The sequence below is a fragment of the Cenococcum geophilum genome, assembly GCF_001692895.1.
Source record: "Cenococcum geophilum 1.58 unplaced genomic scaffold K441scaffold_51, whole genome shotgun sequence".
NCBI lineage: Eukaryota > Fungi > Ascomycota > Dothideomycetes > Gloniales > Gloniaceae > Cenococcum > Cenococcum geophilum.
Window position 1 is genome coordinate 792,016 of NW_027137609.1, and position 14,554 is coordinate 806,569.

General features: G+C 46.4%; 2 protein-coding genes across 2 annotated transcripts; both read right to left on the bottom strand.

Annotated features, from left to right (window-relative positions):
* Positions 1-3,854: 3,854 nt before the first annotated feature.
* Positions 3,855-9,827, bottom strand: K441DRAFT_618612 (uncharacterized protein). The gene is made up of 8 exons (XM_067645841.1): positions 9,495-9,827; positions 8,569-9,430; positions 6,793-8,519; positions 6,393-6,743; positions 5,727-6,341; positions 4,708-5,668; positions 4,346-4,654; positions 3,855-4,284 (listed from the first exon to the last, which is right to left on the bottom strand). Exons 1-8 carry the CDS (start codon positions 9,680-9,682, stop codon positions 4,087-4,089), a joined length of 5,211 nt encoding a protein of 1,736 aa, XP_067499493.1. The 5' UTR covers positions 9,683-9,827; the 3' UTR covers positions 3,855-4,086.
* Positions 9,828-11,744: 1,917 nt separating this feature from the next.
* Positions 11,745-14,449, bottom strand: K441DRAFT_264794 (MFS multidrug transporter-like protein). The gene is made up of 11 exons (XM_067640840.1): positions 14,332-14,449; positions 14,120-14,277; positions 14,030-14,061; positions 13,940-13,975; positions 13,842-13,889; positions 13,579-13,789; positions 13,149-13,528; positions 12,824-13,057; positions 12,633-12,771; positions 12,048-12,559; positions 11,745-11,992 (listed from the first exon to the last, which is right to left on the bottom strand). The coding sequence occupies exons 2-11, from the start codon at positions 14,274-14,276 to the stop codon at positions 11,966-11,968; spliced, it is 1,776 nt and encodes a 591-aa protein (XP_067499494.1). The 5' UTR covers position 14,277; positions 14,332-14,449; the 3' UTR covers positions 11,745-11,965.
* Positions 14,450-14,554: the final 105 nt, after the last annotated feature.

Consider the following 14,554-nt stretch of genomic DNA (forward strand, 5'->3'; position numbering starts at 1 on the left):
GTCGCAAAAATCTAACTACCCTTCTACTGCGCCACCATAAAGCTATTATATAACTAGCTACTTATAGATAACGTAGACAGCAGAGTAAAGAGGTTATATTAGAGATATAGAGCTTTAATTATATATGGTTGTGGTGCAGTTAGGGGTAGTTAATATTTTAATTAATTAATTTTAGTCAGTGTGGCCAAAAATTATGCGTTTTAAAACGATTACGATATCGTAAAATCCGATAAAATATCCGAATAAAATCCGATATCGGTTTTTTTTTGGAATATAGGTATTTAACTATTCCTAGCCCCTTTTAGAAAGAACTTCTAAGAATATTACTCCTAATCCAATCCTCTACACGAAGCTCTATACGAAGCTCTGCACGAAGCTCTATACGAAGCTCTGCGCGAAGCTCTGCGCGAAGCTCTCGCGAAGCTCTGCGCGAAGCTCTGCACGAGGCTCTACGCGAAGTTCTGCACGAAGCTTTACATAAAGCTCTGCGCGAAACTTTGTATAAAGCTCTACGGAAGCTCTATANAAAGCTTTACACAAAGCCCTATGCGAAACTCTGCACGAAGCTCTACGCGAAGCTCTGCACGAAGCTTTACACGAGGCTCTGCGCGAAACTCTGCACGAAGCTCTACGCGAAGCTCTGCACAAAGCTCTACACAAAGCTCTACACAAAGCTCTGTGCGAAACTCTGCACGACGCTCTGCACGAAGCTCTGCGCGAAGCTCTGCGCGAAGCTCTGCGCGAAGCTCTGCGCGAAGCTCTGCACGAAGCTCCGCGCAAAGCTCTGCGTACGGAGGCTCTGCACGAAGCTCTGCACGAAGCTCTGCCCGAAGCTCTGCCCGAAGCCCGAAGCTCTGCCCGAAGCTCTACCCGAAGCTCTACCCAAAGCTCTGCACGAAGCTCTACACGAAGCTCTGCGCGAAGCTCTGCACGAAGCTCTGCACGAAGCTCTGCACGAAGCTCTGCACGAAGCTCTGCACGAAGCTCTGCACGAAGCTCTGCACGAAGCTCTGCATAAAGCTCTGCGTACGGAGGCTCTGCGCGAAGCTCTGTACGAGGCTCTACACGAAGCTCTACACGAAGCTCTACAAGAAGCTCTGCATAAAGCTCTACGCAAAGCTCTGCGCGAAACTTTATAGGAGAGTCTCGCAAGGTATTAATTTTTAGTGTTCTATAGATATACGCACGTATAATATACGTATATTTTATAACTAATAAGAATATAAGGTTGCGCGTACGATAGACTAACTAAGCTAATAGCAGCTATATAATATCTACTTCCTGCTTTAATATCCTACTAGAGAGTAGAGGGTTAGAAGAGAAGACTTAAGATTAGTCTCCGAAGCCATAGTTACTAGAAGAATCTAGTATATAGTAGAGATTTTAAAGTGTGCGAAATTGAAATAAATTGATATCGGATATCGGATTATCAGATATCGATTTATTTCAATTCGCTTATCGTAATTTTTGGCCACACTGATTTTAGTAAGGGAGCGCGTGCTAAGACGTTTTACAGTATCCCTTGCATAGATAGGGCTATATTTTGTAGCCCGTGCGCGGGGTCAAGAACATCGACTTTTTGGTGTCTAAATATAAATAAATAACTTCCTCGTTAAATACACCACCAAGATAACGCGTAACTATATATCCAATAACATAGACTTTATGCAGCCCACTTAATATCCTATTTCCAAAAATCGGGTCGCGAAAAGGCCACCGCCAGAGCCCGAAGCACTACCTGCCTTTAAGCCTCTCCCTATACTTAATAAAAGCCAGTATGGCCAGCTAAAGCTTTTGGCGTATATCGACAATTAGGACCCTACGCAGCTATTTAGGCTATTTTAGACAGATGAATTAATAGATTAACTTGTGGAATATACGAACAAGAATACGGAGCTACACCTAATTGCGGAGGAGAACGACTTCCTGCGTCAATGGAAGCCTACATCTAGGCAGGAGCTCTATGTATATTTAGCGGTGCTAATTTATATAGGATTACACGGCGAAAGCACTATCGAGGACTATTAGCATAAAGACTTCCACCATAGCTTAAGGCATATTGTTCAGAAAAATACATTGGCGCCAATTATTGGCAGCAGATTAATCGCTACTTCTACTATACTAAGCCTAGATCCGAAGACGACGAAGCCTTTTAGAATATATTTAAGAGGATTAAGGACCTTAGTAAGGAGCTCCGCCTTACCTTAATAAGGTACTACAAGCCCGGAATATACCTTACCGTTAATAAGATAATTGAGCGCTTTACTAGCCGCGCCCCCAAAATTATTAATATACCAACCAAACCTACGCCTAAGGGCTTTAAGATCTGGGTTCTGGCTAACTAGGGCTATGTCCTTAATTGAATATTTTATATAAAAGGTAATAATAAGGGCCTGGTAGATTTGGATAAGTTCTAGGTAGAGGAAGGCTTTTTAAAGACGCAGGCAGTTATAATGGATTTTTTAACTTAAGAAGATCCGGAGACGGGCCAGCGTCTCTATTAGCTAAATATGCATACCGTCTAGCTAGATAACCTATTTACCTCTATTAAACTACTTTAGGAACTTCATAGGCTTAGAATTGTGGGGGTAGGAACTGTATAGATAACTAAAATAAAGCGTAAGGAACTGGATGAAAAAAAGGAATTAAAACAGGAGTAAAAGCAATTACTAATTAAGCAAATCGACCGGTAGCTTACTAACCTTAAATTACTCTACCAGAGCCAGATTTTATGGGGTATACTATATATAAGGCTTTTAGAAGACGAGACAGTTATAGAGTTTACCTAAAAGGACGCTAATATAGTCCTATTTATAAGTACTATCAGCGACGGTAAGTATTCTAATTTATATTAAGGCTCTGCGGCTAATAATGTTATATATCGCAGGTTTAGCCTTTATTGAACAAGAGTGACGACGACCTGCCGCTACCTCCAGCGGCGCCCGATAGACTCGTAAGGTATTTGGCAACGCAGCTAGGAAGTGGCTACCTATACTAGAGTTTATTAATATGTATAATTACTTTATAAATGGTGTTGACACCGCCAATTAAATAAGGTCGTATTATACCTCACTTAGGATCTACCACCGCACTTAGAAGCCTTTTTTCCACTTTCTCCTTAATATAATTGTTACCAACTGCTATAAGCTATCTTTCTATTCTACTAACGGCTGGCCAAAACATAGTGGCCATAAGAAGTTCCTTGAACGCCTTATAAACTCTCTATTTAAACTATCTACTTCTCTTCCTCGAACCGATCGCGCCTAAGTCTCTATGGATAATATATAGTGGTACCTAGTGGTTTATTATAGATACAAATTAGTTAAAATTGGCGAGAAGCAGAGGACTTGCTCTACATGTTTGGCAGCTAAAAGAAAGAGCCGTATTAAGAAGCTTTTAAATAGAAAGCCTCTATGCGAGCTTTCCGTTAATACAACAAAGAGGTCGCAAGATAGGAAGGATTTTAAGAGACCTTAAAAGTCACTAAGGACAATATACGGGTGTAGACTGTGTTAAATACCGTTATGTAAAGATGGCCCGTATTAGCAGGAGCACGTAGATAGACTTAACTCTAGAGAATAAGGCCCTATATACTATATACGCCAAAAATTTGATATATCTATGGCCTCATTTAAGAGTTTTGGTAATATGGCAGAACGACTTACCGCCCGTGCGTGCACCTCTTTGATTGGCGCGCACGGGCCACATTTTATAGAGCGTTATTATCTTGCAAGGGATAGTGTGCAAATACTTCTATACGCGAGAATATATTATAAAACTGATAATTTTTAAAATCTTGATTTTTAAAATAAGTATATTTCTACTATAGTAATTTTATCCAAACTATTGCTAATATTTAATATTAATACTGCAAATATTGACAAATGCCAAAATTTTATTGGCTGGAATTTCGCTTATTGAAAACCACGCTGCCCATGCTAGCAGTGACTTTAGATTCAATCTCAACTTGTACGAAATACCGCGTCATGACCCAGAACGGGACAGTTTGTGACGCCTGTCGTTTTCAGACTCTCCCTATCCACCGTCCGATTCCCGTTAAAGAAATCGGGCTTCTACTCTTGGCAGTTACTGATTAAGAGAAGGCCCTGGGACAACAGACCAGGTCGTCGCAGTAAATAATAACTTCCCTCTCGCTCTCATAACGTCAGGATCGACGTACACTCTGAAGCCAATGGACTCCTGATCCAAATTAAAAACACGGAAAATCACATAAATACAATCGGGGTGTTCAAGCCCAGATTCACCATTGGACATGTCCTGTATCTAAATACCGACATCAGCCAACGATAACAGGAAATAATATTAACATATGGATTTGATTTACCGTTTGATACTGGTTCTTGCTCATAAAGAATGGAGTCTCACAAGGCCCAGTCGTCGACTTTACTTCGATAAAGTATTTCGGCCTCCTCTCTGCCCACACCTCTGAGCTTAAGTACTCTTTATCGATAAACAGGGATGTCAGGACGCCATCACGGTCGTCGTATATAATATCTGTCGTTTCCTTTCCGTTCCAAGGATCCATATCGGAATATTCGTGGTGAGCAGTAACATATTTGCGGATAGTGCTTTGCCAATTCTGTCTAGAGAAACTTGGCAGACCAGGGTTCAAGTGAGATAAAACTTCGAACACCTACATTCCGACATTAGTCCTGTTTTTTTTAAGGCTAGGTTGGGGTTGCTTACAAACAATTCACCTGCCGCACCGACCCTCTTGTCCCGCTCAAGCTGGCTAGTAGAACGGAGTCCGAAAGATTCTACTATATTATCATAACGGGGTATATCATCTGGGAGAGAGGCGTTGAGTGCTGACATATCGAATGCTCCTCGACTTGGAAATGTGGCTCTCCTAGCGGCAGCGATGATCTTATTCAGTAGATCGCGATATTGCAAATTTGTCGTCTGCTCAACATGATCTGGACTAGGTAGTGGTGAAGCGTGAGACACTCGGTCTGCACGTGGCGGAGTGGCAACAAATGGATCGTTGGACCGCAAAGCCGTTCTCGAAGGGGCTTGTATGGCCCTCGCGTACAGGGAGGTGACTTCATCAACATCAACCTGACCGACAGGAGGCGTGCAGTTAAATGAGGCTGGAGTTTCTAAAACTAGAGTTTCACTGTCGCTGTCGATCTCGTTCGGCGTGACTGACGCAGAGATGTCGCGGCTGATACGTGTCGCGGCCGCCGAGGTGACCATTGCATCTGGGGCACTCAGAGGCAGCTCTAAGTCGTAATTATCCGGCGTTTCGATCGATACGATTCCTTCTCTATCCAGAATCTCCGAGACATACTTCCTCTGAGTCAGCAGAATCTTTTGTACGACATTCAGAGCCTTATCACTCAGTTCTCCCCAAATTTGGGTCGATGGCTCTGTCATAATCCACTCTAGCAGGCCCCTAGGTAGCCCGTCAAAGAAGCAGAGGTCTTGGGATCGTTCATTTCGAGGGACGTAGATCATGATCTCGGATCCGTTATCTCGGATGTGCAATTCGCTCCTCTCCACTTCAACCTTGAGGTCCTTACCCTCCTGACTTAGATGAAGCTCAGAGCATATTCCGTCCGTTTCATGAACCTTAGCATTTTGGAGAATCTTATAAAAAGCCTGTTGGTCGGTTTGAGCTCTAGGACTCCCGAAATGGACTGCAATTCTATGGCTTTAGTTAGCGTAACCTCATCTGGGCTGATACCTGACAGCATGGAACTCACCGAAGCAAGCCATGGGCCTTTCGGCTAACATCTCGATCTGGATGTGATATCAGTCTGTCCGGGTCACCGCGTAGCGTAGAAATTTCCTTGACAGAACGTGACAGATAACGATTCTCAAGGCCGGCCCACTTAAAAAAATGTTCCAGCCGGAGGATATCGTTCGTACTAAAGTCAAGAAACTCGGCCTGGTTGGAGAATGAATCATAAAGATGCTTGCGGTCCGCAATAGCGAAAGCTGTCGCTGACGTACGTAGCCCGACGCTGCCATCAGGGTACCTAACAGGGAAGACGCTGCTCTCTAGTATCGCCTTGGGGCTAGGATGTTCCTTTTCGCTCTGTAGCAAGGAGTTTAATACCCAGATGGTCTCCTTGACCTTTTCGATGGACGACTGCCCCGCTCCCTGTTCCTTCAACTTATCGAAGACCATCTGTAGATTTAAGGTTTTTACTCCCAGAAAATTTACGAAAAAGCCCTTCAGAGTATCGTAATGGTCATTAAGCGCAACCATCCCGCGAATCTGAGTAGCAGTAGACCAAAGGCACTGAGAAACTTTAAACCAGCCGCTAGCACCGTTGAGAACAACGTAGACGAGTGCCTCGTCCTCGAATGCTTTTCTTAGGGTCGTGAGACGAAACACTATTAACAGGGGATGACGAGTTCCTTACTTAAAGCTTGCAACAGTGGTGCTGGTCATTTCTGGCCGCATTCTATCAATTGACTCATATAGTCTGTTGATGTAGTCGAAATCGGTGCAATGTGACTTCAGAGTTTTCAGCTCCTCTAAGTAGTTATCCGCATTGACATCCGGTATTAAAAGGGTCTTTTTAAAGAACTCGGTAAGATAGGCCCGATCTGCATTGCCTTGGCTAAAGTAACCTTCATACAGTGATTGCAAGGGGTATTTAGTCTTCATATCTGGCGGCGCCTTCCATAAGCACTGGTGGAGCGGGGCCCAGGCGGCTTTTCGTCCTGTAGATGCTGGAATAAAGATACAAGGTCGTGACCCGAAAGTCATCCTATGCAACACGTCAGAAAACATTTGGGGAATAGGTGGGGGGGCCATGCCGAGTGTTCTCGAGGCAGTTGTGACGATCAACAGACCCATGGCAACTAGTTTGAATTTGAATGTTCTCATAGAGTTCGTAGACCCTGGTTACTCGCGTAAGGCTCACTGGAGACGGATTTGCATCCAGAATAAACCTCAGGATTGCAAGGTGAAAATCGAGGTTCGACTTAGGGTAGCCTATTCCCAACGATTTCGTTAAAGTCTCCCATTCGGGAGGCCGATCCTCATGACTAAGTGATGCCTCTAGTTTGAGCCATGGAAAAAACTCGTTATCTTCCAGGAATTTCAAAGAACTTCGCTGAAGTTCAGCCGTTGGTAAGTAGGCCTCGATAAGTGGGTGCATTCGATTGCCCCTGCAGAGGACCCTGGTTGCGAGCAAGTCTTGAAGCAGGCTTGGTCTGGCCGTTATCTTGCTGCCGTCAACTTCCCAATAAGTTGAAAGAAACCCTAAGAACTTTTCTGGACGGCGCTGGGCGATATAAATGCATTCGTCGCTCAAAACTAGTTCAGAGCGACTTTTGTCCATATGAGTTAAGCTCAGCTTCTCCCTAATAAATAAAGATGCCTTAAGCCACTCAAACCAAGGTTGAGCCTGTCCTTTTGGTAGCTCTAGAGTATTCTTTATGTATTCTTGATTGATAAAACATACATCAAGTCCTGTGGCTCCAGCACCGGGCTCACCCCCAGGGTTGGTGGACCTAAACAACTCTTGAGCGCCGTATGGATGATCACTGGGCATATAGAAGTGATGCACAGCTGGGTTTCGGAAACGGCCCTTGTGATCAAACATCCACAGGTTCGGGTTGGCGATGTGAAAGTCAGGCCGGGCATCCAAATGGGCGGTGAGGTAGAGAAATATTATATGGTTCTGAGATGTGCCCAAGTCGATATTAGCTGGAATCCCTGTGCACTTGTACTTCGTCATGATCAAGTCACGGACATGACGAGCCGAAAGCGCCTGGACCCCAAGATAATCGAAAAGCTGTTTTCGTTCTGCATTCGCCACTGCACGAGGATCCACCAAGAGCAGATTTAAATCTCCTGGAACTGGAACCCCGTTGATATGTGGATAGTAGACGGAGTAATCGCTAGTCGAAACCCACCATCCACTTGCCAAAGGAAGTAGACGAAGTAGTCTCACTTTCCCTATGGGTCCCAACCAATTTTTACAGAACGGGAGGCTCAGAAGTCTGGCGGCTCTTGAATGCCAGTCTTCATCGGTCTCAGGAGACTTCATCCTAGAAGAAGATAACTGGTTGAGATCTTTCTGAACCCTCGTGATGGCATCGTCAATGTTCAAATACCCAAGTCCGTATTCTTTGAGCCGGTCCAGGTCTTTGAACAAGTATTCAGAAGCAATATATTCCTCTGGATCCACGTCGTCGAAGAGAGGGTCGCCGTGTTTGTCAAGCAGGTCACCAGGGAAGCATCGCATATCTTGAATATAACGTAAGTTTCCGTGACTTCGAGGCCGCAGGACCATACTGCTTCGCAAACCGGATTTGATATTATCAATCAATCGCTTCCAGAAGGGATCCCATGAGTACTCATTTCCTTGGGGAAGATATCTCATCCACTGGTACTGGAGTGTCGAATGCCTGCAGAACTGCAACACCGCCTTAATGAAGGCATCTGCAATCCCATCGACTAATCCGGCATTTCTAGCCGAGGATGTCACAATGTCCTGTCGATTTGCCTGGGTAACGAAATCCGTCTGGATCAAGAACTAAGAGGACGTTAATTTCTTATCAGGTTCTCAGAATGAGCCACTTAACCGTGAATCCCGTGTGCCTGACTGGGAGGAAAGCAAACACATCCTGTGGCTCGATGACAGGAATTGAGTCATGGGTCAAAGGGAAAGCAAGGACAACTTCAGCCTCGGTATATGCTTCCGTGGCTTCCTCTTCTTCAGAATATGTTCGATTCTCGTTCTTGGAAAGACGTTCTGCCATATGTTTTGTGACATGATAGTATCTCCTATTATCCTGGGTCTGTCCGTTCTGGAGGATTATTTTTCTGAGAGACACTCGATCATTTGCTTCATGGTCCATTGAGAAGGTTGTTGTGGAAGTAATTTGGTCTTTTTCATCATGCATTATGATTTCAATTTTCTTGAGATTCTTCATGAAAAGCAGGATGGTGTCTTGGAGTTCTCGAAATTGTTGCAGTGTTGTCTCCCGCTGTTTCGTAAGGGTATCTTGATTTCCAGTCTCGTGAAGGAAAAGTGTAATCCGGGAGAGCGGGCCAGCCAGCTCTTCGTTGATATCTTCCCACACAGGAGATATCATTCCCATTCCCGAGTCCTCCCTCTTGTGTTGAAATGAAAACGAGAAATCACCTGACTGTATGTGGGCCTTCCAGGCCACCATGAACACCGACTTAAAACCAATGCATTTCTCCCCAATATATCCTTGGGCACTGGTCTTGGAGCTCTTCCCAACATTGCAGATAGCGGCGAGGTTTTCTCTCGTGAATCCATCTTCATTGCACTCCAGGACAACTCGGCCAGTATACACTCGAAAGGAAACAAACGGAACAGCCCCACACGCCTGGGCTTTAGTGTAGTGGTTATCGTCAGCGTTCTGTAGCAGCTCGAACACGAATCTGGCACTGCTGTTATAAAGATTCTTGGCCAGCCTGTTCCCAAGGATCGCGCGTCAGCTCTGAAATACGTAAAGTGGTTTGGACCGTCATTTCATACGTCATGACAGAAGAACCGGTTATCCCGTCCTTCTTCGCCAGCGCTCTCTCCACTCGTCGCCGGGCATTATCGGACATTTGACTCAAGACATCTTCACCAAGATAACCATGATCCTCAGCTATACTCTCAACTAGCTCACGGGCTCTTGTGCGAGCAAGAGATTCTATAATATGTGACATGCCCAGCATTCAGCATTAAGTCAAGTGGGCTTGCAATGCAGGAGAATTGTTCGTTGTGGTGCAGGGAAAAGGTAATTAAGAACCATGAAAATAGCACCGCCCTCAAAAGAATAGTCTTCAGCACCTGAGTGAGGCGCGGTAGGTAGGTGAGCTTTGTTAGATAAAGGACGGCAATAAAGGACGATAATAAGGGATAAGAATGCCGGATGGCCTTTAAGAGGTTAGCGTGGTGCTGTGCCGCACCGTCGCAGCGGCTAGGTTCTGATACCAAACCATCATATGCCTCTTAACTCGGTTCATACTTTACCTCGGTATGATATTAAGAGAAGGCCACAGCCATGAGCCCGTACATTTAAGAGTTTTGTCGCAGCTTGCTGGCATTCAGAGGCTACAATACTCGATTAGAACCCAACAGACTAAGGAGATGTTCTGTCGCAAATCGCCTCAGTGTAGTTGGTGAGTTAGGCGACGGATGAAATTCCTTTGACTCCGTCGTTAGGGCTCCAATGATCTCCCTCTAAATATAGCAATTCTATTTTAAAGGGTATAGCTTTCATATCCCACCTTGCTTCACGGCATTTTGAGCACCAGGAAATTGGGATCTAACTCCTGATTGGCTTTATTGATCAAGTCCCGGCTATTCGAAAGACGCCATAGACCTGGATTTTCCCTGAAATTACGCACGAGCCGCGGACACTGTGTCCATCATTTGCGGCATTTCTTCGGTCTGTGGTTTGGGTTCTCACCATCAAAGTCCGTCGGTGCTGTATAGACAACCATACTATGAAGTCCCTACAAGCCCTTTTATGTCCCCAACGACTTAGTAAGAATCGTTGGTTTTTACACATCATCTGTCCCTAGACTCTTTATTGCATCGACACCCCGGGGCAGCTGATAACTCACCGACGCAGAGCGCGCTGCACATCCAGGCGAAGTACCTCCGCGGCATCGTGGCGCGCGTGCAGCTGCGCCACAGCCACAGTGACAGCCCGCCCAAGCACCTCTACCGCGCGGCTCGTCAAGGGCTGCAGCGGCACGTACGCACTGCCCCACAACCGGACTGCGGGTGCTAGCCTAGACTATGCGAGCGCCGGCGCTGCGGCGGGGGGACGCGCTGCAGCCGGGCTGCGGGCTGGAGGGTGCGGATGAGGGATTTCAAGGGTATGATGGTGGTGAGGGCATGGAGGGTTTGGTTGATGGCGATTTGCTGGCGTATGAGGCGGGGTTGCTGCCGTGGTCGGTGCCTGGGAGCTTTGGTGGTGAGGCGCTGTTTGTTATGGAGGTTTTATGAGTTTGGGTTGGGTTGGGGTGGGATGGGGTGGTAGAGACGTGGTGGCGCGAGATGTTCTGCACTGGATGATATTGCAAATGGTTCGTTGAAGGCTGGGTGGACGGGGAACGTCGAATTGGATCGTAGTTCTTGCGATGTGACTGTCGGTTTGAGGAGAAGCTGTCGACGATGTTACGTGGAAATAAGCTCTGCTTGCTTACAATCCTCCCTGAGACGGGCGAAAACGAGAATCCTTCTCATCTTCATGCCGTCCGGAATAAGATAATCTCGGGCGAGCGGTGCGGCGTGTGCTGAGGTGGGAGGGGTGAGGTCTAATAGGGAGTTCTCGGCTATCTCAGCTCGCAGAGTACATAAATCGCCATCATGCATGAAACGCGGAGTACTGTATACTTCGAGCTGCGAATGCGCTGTTAATTTTGCACATGTCTAGAATACCCCACAACCGAGCAAATTTATATAGTAGCAATATCTGCAAAGAACAGCATGTGAAGAAGGGAGACCGCATATTTCTCTGGTATTTCATGTCACAACCGCATGTGAAATATCCCTTAGCACGTTGAGAGCCAAAGAGAAGAAGGCCCGTGCACGAACACCAGTATCAAAACAACGCGTATCAAATTCAGCCAATCCAAGTGGCTACTTCTTATCGATAAGCTTAGGGCCAATTTCAATATTGCTAAGAGATAGCTTGTACGAGCTCCAGTGTCCCCCCCTTGTACGCACTAGAGAATTTCAAGTTTAACTCTTATAATTAAGCTTAAAAATTAAAGACTTTGCTTTTCTTGCGGGTGCATAGCTCTTTGGCAAGCGCACAGTATTTACACTGGATGGTGCACTTCAGTGATTACCGAAATTGCTGTGTGTTGCACGAGAGGGGGACACTGGAGCCCGTACAAGCCGTATCCATGCTCCCTGGCGTCAGCAGACAAAGAAAAAAATCCGCTTGAAACCTTGCTCGACAGAAGTCACACAAGCAAGGGCCCAGTCGCAATTAATACCGCTCACATGACAACAGCAACATGGTCGTCCTAGGCGCGTCAGCATTTCTCCATCTAGGATGTCGTAGTATGGGAAGGTACGTACCATGTACTTGCTAATGTCGCCCAAAAAGCACGCCGCGATGATAGACACGCCTCCAAATGCGATGCTCGAGTAATACACCCATTTATATGCTTCGGCAAAAGCAACCTGGCCCGCCTTTACAATAGTCTCGTACGCAATCTCGTTTCCTTTGATTCCTGGCAAGAACGCGACCTCTTCGATCAAGCTCGCGCCAGTTAGTATAATGGTTTCCTCGATTAGTTTTAGGTCGGTGATATTCATCATGAGCATGGCGCCACCAATATAATGCGTAGCGGCCGGCACGAACTTGTTGATGAAGACGTTGTAGTAGGCGCAGTAACCGATTGAACCACCGATGACGCGGATGGAAAGGGTGAGTGCGGCAACGGTCGCAATGAGGTCGTCTGGGCATATGATGGTTGTCATTATTGAGGCGGGGACGACAATGCCGCCGATGCCGAGTGAGGCGACGATCAGGATCCCCCAGAGTTTGTAGAGGTTATCTGGCGTAGCTACCGCAAGAGCTCCGCAGCCTGTGGGAGTGTTAGAAATCAGGATTAAATATTTGGGGACTTCAGATGTTGAATGGTGAAATCAAAGACCCACCCGCTGTCATGAGCACAGATGAGACAATCAAAAGCTCCTTGTTGTGACCTCTGAAAACACTAAGAAGCCAGAGAACGACAAATGCACCTGCTAGAATGCCAAACCCGACAGGAATCCCGCGAATCCCGACGCCGACCGGCTACGACTTTGTTAGAATTATAAATATACGAGGTCTAGAGGAAGTCTCGTACATCATGTCCATACACGTTGAAAGCCTGTGTAGGCCAAAACATAAGAATTGAGAAGAAGTTGGCTCCAGAGATAAACGTAATGACCAAGGTGAGAACGAGAATTCTAGGAGCTTGGCCCAAACGCTTCGGAAACATCGGATAGGATACGAAGAAGCTCTCCCAGATGAGAAATGCGGCGATGAGGACGACGCCGAGAAGCAATGGAACGAGTACGTGTGCTGTGTGCCATTTATACTACGGACTCATTAGCAAGGGAGATATTAATAGGATAAACGAGAATGGCATTGTCGAAGAAACGAGAAAGACAAAAGATTATGCTGCTTACCTGATAGCCACCCCATTGCATACCCATCATGAAGAGCAGCATGCCCGAGATGCTCAGGAATCCACCCACATAGTCAATTTGCTGAATGATTTCACGGCGAGTCAAGCCTTGAGAGTTGACTCGTGGCGGGGGAAAGTAGAAAACGGCTGTGAGCACCAGGCCAATGAATGCCCAAATTCCGCAAATAAGGCCGCAGTAGCGCCAAGTCGAGTGGTGAGCGATTAACTGCGCCCAGAGAACTGATGGACAGAACGGAATAATTGTGAAGACTAGGACTGCCACATATTTGCCGCGCTTGGCAGTGGGAGCTAACTCTGAAGTCGCAGCGAGAGCTGTTAATTCGTTAATGCCAGCTCCAATTCCAGCAAATGTCATGCCGCCTGCAGCTCCCGTCAATATCTTGTTTGCCTATAACGAACGGAAGACGAACAGATGAAGATATTCATGGAGTGAGCAGTTGATGATACGATCATCCCAAGAATTATAAAACTCGCGCCGATGAGAGCCACGTAACGTCTACCGATCAAATCTGACAAAGACCCGACGAAAGGGCAGACAGCTGCAAGGGAGAGTAGGTTTGCTAAAACAAACCAAATCCATCGGTCGGCGCCTCCAATGTCCCGGTAAATATACGGTGGTATCTGTGCGACACTCAGGAACCACTTTCGTTGAAACCAATAGTAAGGGACTTACACCACCAAAGAGATAGATGGGAATCTGGGATCCAGTCCATAGGAATGCCTAGAGAAAATTTAGACCAAATCCACACGCTGGAGGCAGTAAGGTAATACCATGGCAACCAGTGACATTATCCTCTTCTTCGTTATCTACTCTAGCCATCAGTACTACTGTAGGCTGATTCATAGGAAGGCTCGCCATACTGGAGGCTCATGGTCATGATCCAGATCGTCTCCTGTTTGGTATTGCTATTAGTAATGTGAGGCGTGAAGCGTGGAAAATTGCAAGCTTGCCATATGTTCGCAGTCCATCCTTCTCGTAATAATTCGTATGTCCCGGAACGCGATCATGGATAGGAACCTGCTCAAGATTCTGCGCGCCGACTTTTTCGTGAGTAATTACGTTATGGTGAGCCTCGACCGAACCCTCAGAGCTATTGTTGTCCGTCATGCTGGCCTAGTTGTTAGAAAATGAGGGGTGGAGGGGCAAAAAAAGGAGCGCGCACTCCCAAAAGTCGAGGTGGTCGTCGCAAAAAGCACAGGTCGCTAGGTGAAAGAGAAATGCCTGATTAATGGCGACTGTGGTGATATATAGGCTGGGTTGCGGTCGTACACTAGGGATTCTAGGGAAGTGAGTGGAGGACGTCTGTGGCGCACGCCCCTCAATTCCATGCTCTGTGCACGGACGGAATCCTTCCCGTCCGGAGCAGCTGCCGCATTGCAGCGCTT